The 18,042-nt window shown below is 34.4% G+C and overlaps 1 protein-coding gene across 1 annotated transcript in view; it reads right to left on the bottom strand.

Annotated features, from left to right (window-relative positions):
• ATRNL1 (attractin like 1) overlaps positions 1–18,042 on the bottom strand; it is a 1,097,315-nt gene that overhangs the window by 1,049,243 nt on the left and 30,030 nt on the right. Inside the window, exons 2-3 of the mRNA XM_044665614.1 lie at positions 7,848–7,931; positions 5,771–5,884 (exon numbers count right to left, since the gene is read on the bottom strand). Of these exons, the coding sequence (XP_044521549.1) occupies positions 5,771–5,884; positions 7,848–7,931 (198 nt within the window). The remainder of the gene's footprint in view (positions 1–5,770; positions 5,885–7,847; positions 7,932–18,042) is intronic.

Genomic DNA, 18,042 nt, shown 5'->3' with positions numbered 1-18,042 from the left:
AAAATTAGAACTCTTTCTATCTGACATTAAATTTCACAATATAGATCCCCCTCATCTTTCTAGGCTATTTTCACTTTATTCCCTCTTATATATTCCAAGGTTCAAACAAACTGGTCTATCTCTGTGTTTCCTAAAAATGATGTTTCATATTCTTCTCACATGGTTTTTCAGAGACTGTCTATTCTCTTTGCTTCTTCCCTTCTAGCTTCTGCTCCTTGGAATTCCTAGCTCCCTTCAAGATTCAGTTCAAGAGCCATCTCCAGCATGAGATGGCTACTTTTCCCTCCATGAACTACAGGTGTTATCACTCCATATCATTCACTTCCAAAATTACTTAGTGTTTACTTTCCATATATTTATACTGATTTGTGTACATGTAATTGTTGCCTTCGCTCCTTTATGTAATAGAGAGGATTTGAATCTAGGTTTTCTTGGCTCCAAGACCAATTTTTTATCACCTACGCCACCCTACCCTAAGCCATGAACACTAACTTTCAGTTTTATGTATGAATACTCTCAGATAATCTACCCTGACAAATTTTTACCAAGAGATTTCTATAGGTTGGCTTTCTCTTTGCTCTTTGATGGCATTTTACAAGCAATATCTCCTATTTCTTCTCTATAATGTTTTACAAATAAACTGTTACACTAATATTAAGTTTATTTTTTCATGGATCTCTATTACAAGGAGACAAATTGTTGATGACTGACAGTTTCTGGGCTCTTTTGGTCTCCTAATTGTAGTAACTATTTTTTAGGAATTGTTTCCCTAAATAATTGTAAATAAACATTAAACTTCTGCAATATGGTGGCTAACTTTACTGAACTTTTTTCTTCCCTTTTTTTGATTTGTATTATTAGAAATGGCTCTCTGGAAGAAGTGAGATAAAGTACACAGTGGGACATATAGGATCTGCAAAAAAAATAAAAATAAAGGAAATATGCTTTAAAATATGGGCCTGGGGGCAGCTGGGTGGCTCAATGGATTGAGAGCCAGACCTAGAGACGGGAGGTCCTAGGTTCAAATCAGGCCTCAGATACTTCCTAGCTGTGTGACCCTGGGCAAGTCACTTAACCCCCATTGCATACCCTTACCACTCTTCTGCCTTGGAACCAATACACAGTATTGACTCCAAGATGGAAGGTAAGGTTTTAAAAAAAATACAGGCCTAATAATCCTAGGCAAAGGTCATATTTATCAAAATTTATAAGTCGAAATTAAAAATATATTTATACTTCATAATCAAGTGATCTTCTATGTATTACTTTCTTATGCCTCTGGTAAGAGTTTTTCTACTAAAAGATACTATGACGTATTGGAGAAGGTAAATCTTGTATGCCCTAATTTACAATAATGTTAGAATTTTGTAATAACAGCACTAATTGTTGTTGTTCAGTCATTTCATTCCTGTCTGACTTTTCATGACTGCATTTAAGATTTTCTTGGCAAAGATATTAGAGTAGTATGCCATTCATTTTATGGATGAAAAAACTAAGACAAACAGGGTTAAGTGACTTGCCAAGGGTCACATAGCTAGTAGGAAATTTAATCTTCCTGATTCCAGACCTGGCATTCTAGCCACTGTACCCTCTCGCTGCCCCACCAACACTAATTACTACTAGCATCTATGTAGTACTTTAAGGTTTTTTAATATATACATTAGCTCTTTTGATCCTCCTACCTAACCTTTGACCTAGATGCTACTATCATTTTCATTTTCATTTTAGAGATTAGAAAACTGAGGCTGGGAGGTTGTTACTTATCCAGGGTCTCATTGCTGCTAAGCATGTAAAGCAGGATTTGGACTCACATCTCCTTGACTGCAAAGCTCAACTCTCTAATTACTATGCCAAGCTGTTCCCCTCCAATAATTTGTCCTAAAGCAGCGAGATACTCTGATGGAGATAGCCTCACAGTCCCTAAATGGAGAGAGTAGCCACATCCTCCTCTGACCCTAATGCAAACCATCCAGAATCCTGAACCCTGAGCTCTAAGCTCTAAGGTGTGAACCCACACCTAAGAATAGCAGTGCCCCCATACACCAGTCCAGGTGCTGCAGAGAGCTGGGCATCCAGGGATGTCTGGGAAGATACAGCTCGACAACTCACCTTCTGGGACCATAGCCCTTTCCTTCTTAGTAGCTATAACTCAGTACTCAGAAAATAAAATTTTTGCCACCAAAGTCTTTGGAATTCTCAACCTCATCAACATTAGAAACATATATGGTTTTATCAGTGAAAACAGCACCAAGAAGACAAATTACAGTCTGCTTTGACAATATTCAAAACCCTTCTGAAAGACCTCTGATGAATGTAGATGATTGAACTAGAAGTCTCATACCTTCAAAACATGGGCTCTACCAGCACTTGAAAAGTAGAGTCCACCTCTAAGCCAGGTAGATCTGGTTTAAAGTCTTACTTTTAACATCTGTACTGGCAATGTGACCCTGGGCAAGTCAGTTAACTTCATGGTTCAGGAAGCCAGGGGCATCAAGCAAATGGCTCCTGGGTGACATGAAGCCTCTAACACACCCAAGTGGAGCCTGATCAGATTAAATTTTAATTGGGGAATATTTAATCAAAGATAAAAATACAATAAAACAAAGAGTATGTGGGTCACCTAGTCACCAATTCATATAGATTCGTGGTCTCCAGTTTCTATTTGGGTTTGACACATTTGCTCTAGGCAACTCTCAAAGGCTACACATTTCAGTGAAGGTGCCAACTTGCATTGGAAGAAAGAGTTTTCTCACCTAGGATTGAAATTACAATTTGATCCCAAACATATCCCTACCCCTATTCCTATCCCTAATGCATGGCGAAAAACTTTGCTCATAGTAAGCACTTAATAAATTTTTTTTCATTTAGCCATCACTAATAATGAAAAAACTGAAATTTCATCAATTTACTGAGAAAAATAGAATTGTATACAGGTACATTTATTAACTTGGTTATATCACTCCTATTTTCCCAAGACATAATTTTTCCAAACAAATGAAAGCATGGCATCCTAACACCAAAATGATCTATTTCTAGTGATATAGATATTCTCTTTTTTAGATCACAACCTATCTACTTGATGATGAAATTTTATTCACAGCAATTCACACAACATAATACTCTATGTTCATTAAATAAACTAATCCCACTGTTGGCCTAAAAGGTATCTGGAAGACCTTATGTATACCAAAATATCCATAGTGCCATATTTTTATAATAAAAATATTGAATAAGTATTCATCTCACTGTGGCATATGAATGTAGTAGCCTAAATGTAGTATTATAGGGAATAACAAACAAGGAAAATTCCAAGGAACGTAAGAAAAGCAGAGCAAAGTAAGCAGAAATAGAATGAGAAACAGGTAAGAGAGAAACAGGTAAAAGAGAATGATTATGATGACATAAATCAAAGATGTCAAATATTCAACCCATGACCCAAAACCAAGTATAATCTGAAACAGATCAAAACATATATGAGAAATTTTGACAAAATAAATAAAAATATAATAGAACACAAGTAATATAAATAATATTAATAAGAAGCATTCTAAGTCAATGTGCAAGTTGCAGGGACATATAGTTTAGTGGGCCTGTTTTTATTGGAGTTTGATACCAGTGGTATAAACCCTAAGAGACAGTTGAACTACTATTATTTTTAATAATAAATCTCGGCTCCAAAGAACAAATGATTAAACATATTTCTTTCCTCCCAATAGAGAAGTAAAGAACACACAATATTGCATATACTGGCAGTCATTGTATTGTGAAGTGTTGCTTAACTGTTTTTCCTTTTAACAAAAGACTATTAAGTGGGTGTAGTTTATTGAGAAATAAGAGCAGTACAAAAAGAAAAGCCATACATCAAAGTTTTTAAATGTTGATTAACTCATTAATAAATACATATTTCCCAATGCCTAAGTTCAGGGTCTGGAACTTAGTATTCACTTAATAAATGTTCATTATATTTTATTTTTCCCTCTTATATGTAAAAACAATTTCTAATATTCATTTTTTTAGTTTTGATTTCCAAATTCTCTTCCTTCTGACTCTCCTTCCCTTACTCTCTTCCTATCCTCCATCCTCCCTAAGACAGTATGCAAACTGATTAAGATTTTACATGTGTAAACATGTAGAACATTTTTCTATATTAGTCATTTTGTGGAAGAGATCTCAAGTAAAAAAATTAGAAAGAAAATATAATATAATATATTTCAGTCTGCATTTGGACTACATCACTTTGTTCCCAGAGGGCAGACGCTGACAGATGGCATGAGTTTCAGGAATTATCTCATATCACTGTATTGCTGAGAATAACTGGGGTATTCACGATTGTTCATTAAGAAATAGTGCTGTCACTATGCACAATGTTCTTCCAGTTCTGCTCACTTCATTTTGCTTAAGTTCAAGTACATCTTTTGAGATTTTTCTGAAATCCTCATGCTTGTCATTTCTTATAGCACAACAGTATTCCATAATTATCATATATTACAACTTGTTCAATCATTCTTCAATTTCTAATTCTTTACTACCACAAAAAGAGCTGTAATAAATATTTTTGTGCAAAGAGGTCCTTTTTCCTTTTTTAAAATCTCTTTGGAATACAGACCCAATGATGGTATTGATAGGTCAAAAAGTATCCCAAATTTTAGAATCTTTTCAGCATAGTTCCAAATTGCTCTCTCAAATGGTTAGATCAGATTGCAACTCTATCAACAATGTACTAGTGTCCCAAATTTTCCACATCACTTCCAACATTTATCATTTTCCTTTTCTGTCATGTTAGCCAATCTGATAAATGTGAGGTGGTACCTCAGAGTTGTTTTAATTTGCATTTCTCTAATCAAGAGTGATTTTGAGCCCTTTTTCATATGACAATGGTTGGCTTTTATTTCTTTATTTGAAAACTGCCTGTTCATCCTTTGATCATTTATCAATTAGAGAATGACTTTTATTTTTATAAATTTGACTTAGTTCTTTACATATTTGAGAAATTAGTCTTTTATCAGATATACTTGCTGCAAAAACTTTTTCCCAGCTTCTTGCTTTCCTTCCAATCTTGGTTACATTTGTTCTGTTTGTACAAATTTTTAAAATAAATGTTTATTATTGACCAAAGTTAACGAAGTATTTCTATTTTATCCCTAAGCATTTTGCTTCTGGGGCAGTAATGTGGCTCAGTGGATTGAGAACCAGGCCCAAAGATGGGAGGTCCTGGATTCAAATCTGGCCTCACACATTTCCTAGGTGTGTGATCCTTGGCAAGTCACTTAAACCCTATTGCCCAGCCCTTACTGTTCTCCTGCCTCCTAACAATACACATTATTTATTCTAAGACAGAATGTAAAGATTTAAAAAAAAAAAAGAAATAATGCTTCCATTATTAATTATAATGCTAAATTCTGCATTAATCACTCTAGATCAGTGATGGGCAAACTTTTTAAAGAGGGGGCCAAAGGAAAGGAAATGCTCATCTATCAGTCTGTTTCTAAGGCAACTCTTTTGAAGTTTCATTGTATTGTATCCTACTAGTAGTATTTGTCAGATTAGGAATAATGTCGCTGGGCCAGATAGAACATTTCAGGGGGCAGCATCTGGCCTGTAGGCTGTAGTTTGTCCATCTCTGCTCTAGAGGATGTTTCTTTTAAGGAACTTAAACATCAAAAATTAAGATTAACTATTTTGAGCACATGTTTGTACAATTATAACAAAGCTGAATTTTTATAATATATTGTTCAATTTATATGAACATGAAAGTAGCATCATTACTCACCTAAGTACAGCTATTAAAGGTGCATATATTGAATCTCCATCATAAACATACATGTGGTCCCAACTACATTCTGTAGCAAAATGATTGAATCTTAATCTTAGGACAGCATTTGGACTAGAAAAAAAAAAGGAATTGCTTTAGGATTAATCAATTCAATAGAGAAATATTATAGTTAGCAGAGCCTAAAATAACATCAACTATAACCACTGTCACAAATTTCTAAATTCAGGTCAAATGCTATATTGTAAACAAATTTAAAGAAAATTGTTAAAATCACTTAATCCATGTGAAAATGAAATTTTTAAATTTTTCATCATAGAAGATAATTCTTTTCAAAATTAATCTTCAGAGTACAATTAAAATTACTTTTATTCATTAATTGTACATAATTATATAATAGCGATCTTTCCAAAGTCCCTCTTTCTTAAAATAATAAGAAAATAAACATCTACTTCCTTAAAAGATAAGCAACAAGGCATGGCAGTGAATGCTCTTTATTTTTCACTAGCATGAATTCTGAAAACCAGCAAATTATTCCAAAGCCTATTAAGTCAATACAATAAAATGCAATTAAATATTGCTATTGATTTCTAAAGATTTCTAAAACGTTTTGAAACAAATAAAAGTGTCTTTAAAATTATGATGCTATAAATTAATATGGAACTTTTTTCATTGAAGAGATATTAAAAAGACTTTAGAAATTTTAGTTCCAATATCCATTCTGATGTACCATTTGATAAATTAATAAACTGAGGCACAGATATACTAAAAAGAATTAATGAAAAATAACTAGTATCCCTTAAATCATGAAAGCCTCTTTTGGAACAAATAAAAAGGAAATTATTTCTTCTAAAACTCATTACTCTAAAAAAAGATAAAGTCCTAAAATAACAAAATTCAAGAAATACTCAAAAAGTTTCAGATAAATGTCCAGAGCTTATCCCTAAACTCTGACAATAACACCAATAGAATATATTCTCAAAAAATGCTTCTTGGTACTGTTTTGCACCACTATCAGAGATGGAATACTCAGCTTTTTGTTGTGGCAAAGAACTAGAAACAAAACAAATGTCCATAAGTTGGAGAGCAGCTGAACAAATATGGATCTAATTGAATTTTACCACAGCAAAGGAAATTATTATGATATGGCAGACTATGGAAAGATTTATATAAACTGAATAAGAATGAAGAAAGCAGAACTAAGAAGATTATTTTCAAAATAACCAAAAAAAGGTAAAACTACCAATCATGACTTTAAGAAACTAATGGTAAAAGCATATTTTGCACCTCCCGATAGAGAGGTGATGGATTAGAGGTGCATAACCTGACTTGCATTCTAAAAGGCCATGTTTTGATTTATTTTGTGAAACTATACGTATTTGTAATAAAAGATATATTTTAATTTGGAAATATGTAGAATGGGAGACAATGATACATAAGAAAAAACAGAGAAAGACAACAACAAAATAGTTTGAAAGTTAAAAATTTTTACCTAGAACTTTCGAAAAATGCCTATTTTCCAAAAAACATTATTCTGTTTTTATAAAGATCAACTAATAAACAGGACTACAGAAAGCACTATTTAATATGTATAAAGACTTATTTACCTATGACTAATTAGTTGTATTAATATATAATATCAATTTCATAATAAATCTTTAATAAAAACCATTATTAAAAAATAAAAAGAGATCACTGAACTGGATGGATCAGTGATTTAATCCAGAATGAAAATATGTATGCTTTAATTAGATCTTTAAAACAATCTAAGAACTGGCCTTCTATCAGCTAAATGCAGAACAAGATTATTCAAAACATAGAATAACAAATGTAAAATTATACTGCAATACATGCAATAGTTTATCCTTTCCCATTAAAAACCAGGTGTATAAATGGCAGCATGTTAAATGAAAGAATATCAATCCCTACATTCCTAAAGATTGGAACTGTCAGAATTTGAATCAGAATCAGGTATTCTGAGGTCTTTTTAAACTGTGACATTTTAATGTTCTGTTCACTTACTTTTCATTTATCAACCAATAATATACCAAGACTACAACTCAAAATATATACTTACTAGCCTTCAATTAGCCATGTACATTTAGTTTTATATTTGTAGTTAATTGGTCCATCTGTTAAATATCCAGAGGGCTCTGTTAACCTAGAAGAGAAAAAGTCATAAAATTATGGAACAGGATTACAGGTGTTTTGAACAGATATAGCATAATGCATTTATTTATCAAGATTAAAAAGTTATGACATTAATTAAAGATTAAAAATAAATATTCATCAACAGAATCTAAGGGCATGGACTACTTCATTTTTGTCTTTATGTCCCCAGTGCCCAGTAAGTAGCAAAAAGTAGACACTATGCTTGTTGATTTTTCTGAGTATGGTATTCTCTTTTATATATTTGTGAAAGGAAATGTGGCATAGTTAATAACAGTCATTCTTGGAATCTAGCAAACTTGGATTCAAATTCTGCATTTGATACATGGTAACTGGCAGATCATGGGCAAGTCACGTAACCTCTTGATGCCATAGGCAATTATAAGTATAAACTATAAATGAATTACTTAACTGCATCAGAGGAGGAAATAACTTGGGAGTTTCCCATACCTATTAAATAACAGTTCCAGATTAAAAAACAACACCTCAGTATCCATGGTGGTCATATGAATCATTCATCTATCATAACTCCTCTTTTACCAATATCTCTGAGACAAATCTTCACCAATTTATTATATAAACGTGATAAATTTGAAGACTAAAAGTATCATTATTCTTTTATTTCTCTCTTAAATCTCTTTTCACCAAGATTATATTAATATTAAGTATTTTCTACTCTACATCTCTTAGAATATAAGAATTTAAATAATTTCATCCCATCTCTTATAAGAAAAATACTATTTTAAAAGTACAGCATTTAATCTATATAGAATCTTCTTAAATACTGTTAATTAGTAACAAAGTGGAGTATAGTAAAAAGAGCACTTAACTTGAAGTTGGTCAAAAAACTATTATTAAGCACCTATTATATACCAGATTCTCTGCTAAGGGCTGGAGATATAAAAAAAAAAGGTGAGAATTTTTTTTGACTGAAAAAGGAAAAGTCTCTACCTTCAAGGAACTCACAGTCTAAACAGGGAGACAACATGCGAATGACTTTATACAAATGAGATATACACAGGAATTACAGAATATAATTAAGAGAGGGAAGACTTTTGAATTAATGTGAAACAGGATATAGTTCCTGTAAAAGGCAAGATTTTAGTTGGTACCTGAAGAAGTGAGGGAAGTCAAAGAGATGGAAATGAAAGAGGGCGTTCCAGGCATAGTCATGAAATAAGAGGAAGGAAAGCATTCCAGAGATAGCCAGGAAAAAATGGCCAATGAGGAAAGAGAGTATCTCGTGCAAGAATGGCAAAGAGGCCAGTGCCACTGGATTGTAGAGTATGTGAGATGGGGTAAGGTGTAAGAAAACCAAAAAAGGTAGAAGGGGGCATATTATGAAGGACCTGGAAGACCACACAGATTTTATATTTAATTCTGGAGATAAAAGAGAGCGGCTGGAGTTTATGGCATGTGTAAGTGCCATGCAGTGATTTAGGAAGATCACTTTTGGCAGTGGAACAGAGGGTGTCCTGAGAAGAGACTTGAGGCAGGAGGACCAACAAGAAAGCTCTTGCAATAGTTTAGGCAAGAGGTGATGAGGGTCTGCACAACAACTATGGAAATGTCAGAAAATCCCACCTCAGAAACTAGCTATGTATTCAGTTCTCATCTGTAAAATAGGGATAATAGTCATTGTAAAATAAAAACGATAATGGTAGTAAATATATCACAGAATTATTTTGAAGATCAAGAGAATATTATAAACAGTTTAGAGTTCTACATAAGTCAGTTACTAATATTAGATACTGACTTTTTGGGAAAAGAAGTACATCTAATTACTATGAAAGTAACTAAAGTTGATTAACTTATATATAGATAAGATGAATCATACTTCGAAAATACAAAATAGTTACATTTTGTATAAACTGAAGAGAATTTCTAAATTTCTATTTTCCTCTTAAATTTCAATGGAAAACTTTACCCTCCAAAAATGTGGGGGTTTTTATTCTTCCTAATTTTATGTATTAAGGTTACTCACTTTTCTTTTCTTTCTTTTTTAAACCCTTACCTTTCATCTTGGAATCAATACTGGGTATTGGTTCCAAGGCAGAAGAGTGATAAGAGTAGGCAATGGGAGTTAAGTGACTTGCCCAGAGCCACACAGCTAAGAAGTGTCTGAGGCCAGATTTGAACCCAGGACCTCCCATCTCTGGGCCTGGCTCCCAATCCACTGAGCCACCCAGCTGCCCCCAGTTGCTCACTTTTCTGGCAAGGATTCACATTAAGGTAACAGATTTCGCATTCAAAAGGATCTTAAAGGCCATCAAATCCAACTACCTCATCTTAGGGATAAGCTGAAACCTCAAAAGGTGAAGTGGCCAGCCCAAAGTGACTCAAATAAGCATCAGAACTGGGTTCTGAATCATTCTAAAATGTCAAAAGAGTTGTCATTTTAATAACAACTTTTAGTGTGGAGATCTGTAAATGTTACATAAATCTGGATATGCTTAACAATGTAAACTTGTATAATTTATTTTACAAAGTTACTATTTCAAAAGACTCTACACTTAAATTTTAAAATCACGTTCTCTGTTGAAATGTTTTTGTGATAGAGTACAGTCATGCGTCTTTGATCATTAGACATGAGCACCTCCCATGTAATGGACAGGTACTCTAATACCTGTGTTGAAGACAAAGGGCCAATGAGATTGGAAGAAACACTGGCTCTGTGGTCTGTGTGGTCTCTCTGGTTCTGTGTGATCCTCAAAAGAACTGAGAAGAAAGGTTCTGCCTCTCCCTTTCTGGGCCCTTCTACTCAGGGCATACACTCTCTCCCTTGGATTTTCTACCAGAAGAGGGAACTTCTCTCCCCAGCCTTCCTCCAGTGACAATGGTGGTTACAAACACAGTAAAAGGAATACATGCTTGCCTTGGTCAAACCTAAAACCTTAGGCAAACAAATCTGCTTTGTTTCCTTTCCTGAACACAGATCAATGATTAGAAATCCAGAAAAAAAAATTTCCACCTTGATAGTAACCTCATGTATAAAACTATTGCTAGCTAACCAAAAGGAGAATGTTGAAGAAATCGCCACTGCCAGATAATCCTTTAATTAAGTCAACTAAAGAAAGGCTAAATCATGCCATAACTGTGCAGGAGATCTGGACCTTTTAAGTTATTAAGACAATATAGGTCTCAAAGTAAATGTGAAGTTTCCTAAATATATGTCCAGCAGTCCCATTAAGCACCTTTAGTTTCCTCACAGAATATAATGAATAAAATACACTATTTTACAGGTTTTATATGTTCTATATTGGTCAACATGTGTCCTTGAGTTCTTTTATGTCTTATTTTCTGTGGTGGAGGAAACAAACAGCTATTTATATTTGATATCCATATTATATATTGGATACCATTTTTAGAAAGGAGCATATTATCTTGGGAGATCCTAAACATGAGCCATAACCAAGCTTTGCTTTAGAGATTTTCCTGGGATTTTATTCTGGAGTGGGGCATAACAAATCATGGAGACATGATAAACCTGGCTCCCTCAGGATTAAACCAACCTCTTTTAATGCCAAACAAAGGACTTTGAGGAAGGAAGTTTGATGAGCTGTGCATGAAAGCAAGATGTATCCTGTCCTTGTCCTACATTTTAAAGTACATGAATCATATGAGGTAAGAGGTTGGAGGAAGATGAAGATTGGGGAGAAGAGGAAAATATGCTACTATAAAATCGTGTTGTACCTCTAATTCGTCCCTGTTTACATCTATTTTAAAATAGCCTTTTTCTTGGTCACTTGCTACAAGAGATCTAGTATTATACTGGGGTGGGGGCTGTATTGCCACCAGATCTCTAACACTCCTATCAAATACTAAGACTCTGGCTTGACCAAGTATAGTTTAAGCCCAAAAGCTTATCTTTTATTGGTGGTGGAATGTTCTACTTGGACCCATGACATAAGATGCCTGGAAACTTCAAGTTTCAGTAGAGACCTGAATATAACTAGAACTGATAGCATAACTTTGGATCTCAATGACTTTTTAAAAAAAGATTCAGGGCTTCTACATCTCCTCAAAATTTGGACACAATATCATATATTGGTGGTATGGGATAAATCTTAGCCACAACTCTTTGGACTACTAAACTGAGACACAAGATGAGAATATTATTATTCTACAGAAACAAAACAGTGAAAACAAATTGCTCCCTTGCAGAGAAAAGTAAAACATGTTTGATTATCAGGGTGAATAGATATTAGAAAGAAAGATTTAGCCAGATCAAGTCATTGTCTAAATTCTCACCCAATAAACTCTACCAAAGTGACAAGATCAGAGACCAATACAATAAAAAGTGAGACTGCTCTATTAAAGACCACAGTTACAAATCTTCCCCTAACATATGCCTGGCTAAATTTTAAAGTGTCAAAGGATAATAAATCAGCCTACTTTATTCATGCTTTCTATAAGCTTTTGTTGTCTTCAGTTATTTCTGCCAAAGTATCAGGCAGAGGGCATTTCTTCATATGTATGATCCTGGTTGGCAATATCAATTCAAAAGGGACCCATATGGTATGGCCCACAGAACTGAAGGTACATGAAACACAACAAAGTCAATTAGATTAAACCCTATTATAAATTAATAAACCAAGTGCAAAACAATAGGACATATGGCCTGTGAGGAGATCTATTACTAATTTCAAGTTAATAAATTTACATTTAATAGTATAACTACTGCCCACAACCTCCTACAGAGAAGGGAATACACACAAAGAAGTCTATGTTTCCACAGATAGGAAAGATTTCCAAATTAGTATCTAAAAGGATGGAAAACTAAAGCAATGAATTTGGAATGAGAATATATAAATCCTGGGTCCAGCAGTAGAAGTCACCCTTCAGTATCTAGCTACCTCGACCTCCTGAACCACTCATCACTTTAAGAGTGCTGAGTGGGAGAGGGAGTTATATTGGTCTAAAAAAGGGAAGACCTCTAGCTAGCCTCTCCTTTCTTCTCCTTCTCAGCTCATTCCAAGAGATCCAAAGAATCTTTAGTTGCCTATCCATCAGTTTGGTCTTTGGAAATAGTCATGGGGAGGAAGGAAAGAGAAATAATGGAATTCCTTTCTCTTAAACCCAGTGACTTTGAGCAACACACCACTACACTCTCCCTTTAGCAGCCCCTTTCCTCTAGCCAAAAGAGGCACTGACTTGATGATAGCACTGTTTTTAATACCCTCAGAGATTCCTGGGGTGTGTAGGTGAGCAAAGTATGTGAGCTATAATTAGCAGATTCATCCCTATTTGAAAAAAAAGAAATAATCTAACATTCCAGTGTGTGTTTTAAAATGGACCTAAACCCTGGGAGACTACATTCCCCAGGACTCTCTACTGCAACTTCCTCTGACATATCCCACTTCCTTTGTGGGAGGGGTCAGAGGGAGAATAAAAGAAGGGAGAAGTGTGGGTTTTGGCGTGTTTTTCCCCAAACTGAGATGGAGAGTTTTGGTCCCTGTTGTATAAATAGAAATGTGTGTACCTTTGAACTACATCTCCCAGCATCCCTTTCCTTTTCATCCCCGCATAGCTGCCAGAGATCAAACTTTCCCTTATTTTCCCAAACCTTTCTTTTCCTAACCCAAATAAATCTGCCTAACTATCCTTAGAGTCTGGCTTGATTTAATTTAATTCCCTAGCCTGACAAAAAGAAGACCTTGGTCAATTTCCCTACCCTCCTTTCCCTCCTTATTTCCCAAATCACACTGTTCAGATGAGACGTGGCAAATTATCTTTGTACAGTATGCATGCTTAAAACATTTTTATATGGACCATGCAGGGTACGATGGGAGAGAGAGAAGATAGGGAGGAATATAGGAAAAGAAGACAAAACTTTGAGAGCCTATTGAGTTTTAGCAATTCCCTCATAAATCCAAAATAGATCAATTTTCTCAAAAAAATTCTTTACTATACATTATAAATATACTGAAAAATGTTTTAATAGAAGCCCTTCATTAATGAATTCACAGTGGTATCCTAGTTATTTCGGGTCAAGAGTAACACTACTTGAGGGCTAAGAGACATGGATTCTTTTCACAGGCCCATATACTCAGAGGTTTCTTTGTTTTAAACTTTTTTTGATTCTGCTGATACAGATCTTCCTCTGTATAGTCTATCATCCCATCCGATAAAACAAAGACATTTTCCTTAAATATAGGCCAAAGTAGTAATCAAACTCTTGAGAAAAAGAAACAGTATCATCTTCCCAAATATAACCCCTCCTAGAGCTTCAAGTCTCAAACTATGCTGATTAATGCTCAAAATCTTTCCTCAGAAACTTGAAAGATTCTGTCTGACATTTATGTCTATAAGCCTGATGGTACAAATATGACCTTGGTTTTCTGGTCTCTCAGTACCTGGTTTTACGGATCTAGCTTTAGACATTAAAGTTCTCTATTTCAAAACAATGAGGAAGCAAAGTCAAGAAGACCAAGTACAGACTAGGACCCCGCTGAACTCTCCCAACATTCTCCTCCAAAAAACATATCTCCAGAGAACTTTATCATTATTAGGGCAGTTAGAAGGAAACTAACTACCTTAATGGAAGATTAAGCTATGAATCATTTATGTTGGGATGATCTCAAAATATGTAGAGGTGAGAAAGAAGAATACACTAGGACAGTGATGGGCAAACTTTTTAAAGAGGGGGCCAAAGGAAAGGAAATGCTCATCTGTCAGTCTGTTTCTAAGACAGCTCTTTCAAAATTTCATTGTATAGTATCCTACTCATTGTATTCATCAGATTAGGAATAATGTTGTGCAGCCCAATAGAACATTTCAGGGGGCTGCATCTGGCCCGCATGCTGTAGTTTGCCCATCACTGCACTAGGAGAAGGGGAAATGAAGAAGTACAATAGGGAAATTTTTTCACAGAAAAAAAAGCACTCAAAAGCTTTTAGAGTGGAGGGGGAAATGAGGGGAGTGATGGGCATCTTAAACTTCATTCTCATTGGAAAGAGGGAAGAAGACATATATATATATATGTCTTCTTCCCTCTTTCCAATGAGAATATATATATATATGTCTTCTTCCCTCTTGTGTATATATATATATATACACTCAGATAAGTATAGAAATCTTTCTTCCCCAATAAGGAAGCAGGAAGAAAAGGGTTGGATATGGGGTTGGAGAGAAGGTGATAAAAGGGAAGTAACTGGAAAAGAGAAGTAACTGGATAAAAAGAGAAGGATAAACAGAATAAATCAGGTTGGAGGGAAATATAGAGTTATCAGAGCTATAAATATAAATGGAATACACTAACCAGTAAAACAGAACCTGAATCCAACAATATGTTGTATACAAGAAATATACTTGAAACAAAAAAATGCATACTCAGTTAAAACAAAGGGCTGATGCAGAATCTTTCTTACTTGAGCTGAAGTAAAAAGGGCAGGACTAGCAATCATCTCAAATAAAGTAAAAAAAGTTGACCTAATTAAAAGAGGTAATCAGGGAAACTACATTTTGCTATAAGGGATCAAAGACAATGAAGTAACAACAAAAATTTTATAGCAAGTTTTTCTGATAAAGGCCTTATCTTTCAAATACATAAGAAACTGAGTCAAATTTATAAAAATAAAAGCCATTTTGAGACAGAGCCAAGATAGAAGAGTAGAAGCAGGGAAAGCTCAAACCACCATGAGAATCCTCTCCAACCAACCTTAAAATAATGTCACAAAATGAATACTGAGGTGAAAGAACCAACAAGGAGGAGTGAAGCAACTTTCAAGCAGAGAACAGCTTAAAAGGTAGGCAGAAAACATCTGGTTCACTAGGGTGAGACTGGAGTAGAGTCAGCAGGAGGCTACAACAAGGAATATGGCACAAGGCAACAGCAAGTACCACCACCCTACATCTACTGTTCCAGGTTTTGAATCTAGGTTCATGCGAACATGCAGGCCCTGAGAGCCTGCCTAGGCCAACAGCAGTGCAACCCAATGCTTACCCCATAAAGTTCCAAGCAAGTCTGCACTAAAGTCTGGAATCCCAGTATAAGACAGTCTGTGCCAGATCTGATCAAGCACAGAGTAAGACCAAAAGCCCCCACCCAAGCCTGAGGCTAGACTCTAATCCCCAAATTAGGATCATTCACAGTTCTCTGACCTCCTCAAGCCATTAGCATTCTCAGTGAGTAACTGAATCAGTAGTGGGAGGTGTCTTAGAGAGTTTCTAGCCCACAGGCCATCACATCACCTTAGAAGAACTAAAATTCCCAAAACCCAGAAATAAGGCTAAGGATAGCATCAAGGAAGAACTGAAGTTTAAGGGAGTTCCCTCTCTTCCCTTAGAACAGAGTCCACTTTTAAAACAAAGTGAAACTCAAGAAAAAAGCTGGGGAAATGAGCAAACATCAAAAAAAACAAACCATAGCCATAAAAAAATGTTTATGGAAATAAAGAGCAATACACAAATGGGGACAGTGAAAGCAAAGCAAACTCACACAAAGCTTCAAAGAAATAACATGAAATGGTCTCAGACTCTGTAAGAGCTCAAAAAGGATTTCAAAAATCAATTAAGAGAGGCAGAGGGGAAATGGGGAAAAGAAAGCATTGCAAGAAGAAATGGGCCAAATGAAAAAGGAGACTCAAAAGTTCACAGAAGAAAATCATTTCTTAAAAACTAGAACTACACACCTAGAAGCTAACGAGACATCAAGAAACAATAAAACAAAATCAAAACAACAACAAGAAAAATAAAACACAAAATATCCCAATGAAAAAAACAAATGACCTGAAAAATAGATCCAGGAGATACAATTTAAGAATTATTGCTCTACAAGAAAGCCATGAGTTTTAAAAAGCCTGGACATCATGATACAAATAATTATTCTTGAACAAGAGAGTAAGACAGAAATTGAAAGAATCCATAGATCACCTCCAAAAAGAAATCTTCAAATGACAACTCCCAGGAATATTAGAGCTAAATTCAAGAGCCCCTGAGCCAAGGAGAAAATACTGCAAACTGAAAAAAACAATTCAAATACCATGGAGTCACAATCAGGAGTACACAGGACTAAGCAACCTCAACAATAAAGGATTAGAAGGTGTGGAGTATGGTATTTTGGAAAGCAAAAGATTTAAACAAAAAGATTTACAACCCAGAATCATCTATCCAGGAAAACTGACTATATTCTTTCGGGGTGGGGTGGGGTGGGGGGGAGGAAATGGTCATTTAATAAAAGAAGATTTCCAAGTATTCCTGACGAAAAGACCAAACCTAAACATAAAATATGATGTCCAAATACAAGACCCAAGAGAAACCTAAAAAAGATAAATAAGAAAGAGAAAATTTAAGGGACTGAATGTATGTACACAACAAATTATATATATTCATGGAAAGAATATATTCATAATTTAAAAAAAATTTTATCAGTATTAGAGCAGTTAGAAGAAGTGTACATAGGTAGAACTAATAGATCTCTAGAGAGAAAACAATAGGAATAGAAAGGAATATAACTTCTTTTCTGAAGTATATGGCTCCTACACAAAAAACTGACCACACATTAGGGCATAAAAACTTCACAATAAAATGCAGAAAAGTAGAAATAAAAATGCATCCTTTTCAGATCAAAATGCAATAAAAATTACAATCAATAAGAGTCCATGGAAAAACAAATTAAAAATTAATTGGAAACTAAATATTCTAATGCTAAAAAAGAAGTTGGTCAAAGAACAAATCTTAGAAACAATCAATAATTTCATTAATGAGAATGACAATAAGAAGGCAACATATCAAAATTTATGGCATATAGCCAAAGCAGTACTGAGAGAGAAATTAATATCTCTAAATGCTTATAGCAATAAAATAGAGAGAATGCATATCAATGAATTGCTCGTGCAATTAAAAAAAACTAGAAAATGAACAGATTAAAAATCTTCAATTAAATATTAAATTGAAAATCCTAAAAATTAAGGGAGAAATTGATAAAATTGAAAGGAAATCATTGAAATAATAAATAAGAATAGGAGGTGGTTTTATTGGGAGGAACAAACAAATAAAATGAAGCATTGGTTATTTTGGTTTAGAAAAATGAAAGAAGAAAATCAAATAACTAGTATCAAAAAAAAGCTATTAATGAACTCCCTAATATAAAAAATCACTAG

The sequence above is a fragment of the Gracilinanus agilis genome, chromosome 2 (assembly GCF_016433145.1).
Source record: "Gracilinanus agilis isolate LMUSP501 chromosome 2, AgileGrace, whole genome shotgun sequence".
In the NCBI taxonomy this organism is placed as follows: domain Eukaryota; kingdom Metazoa; phylum Chordata; class Mammalia; order Didelphimorphia; family Didelphidae; genus Gracilinanus; species Gracilinanus agilis.
The sequence above is the reverse complement of the archived record's forward strand: the minus strand, read 5'-3'. Positions and strand labels throughout refer to the sequence as shown.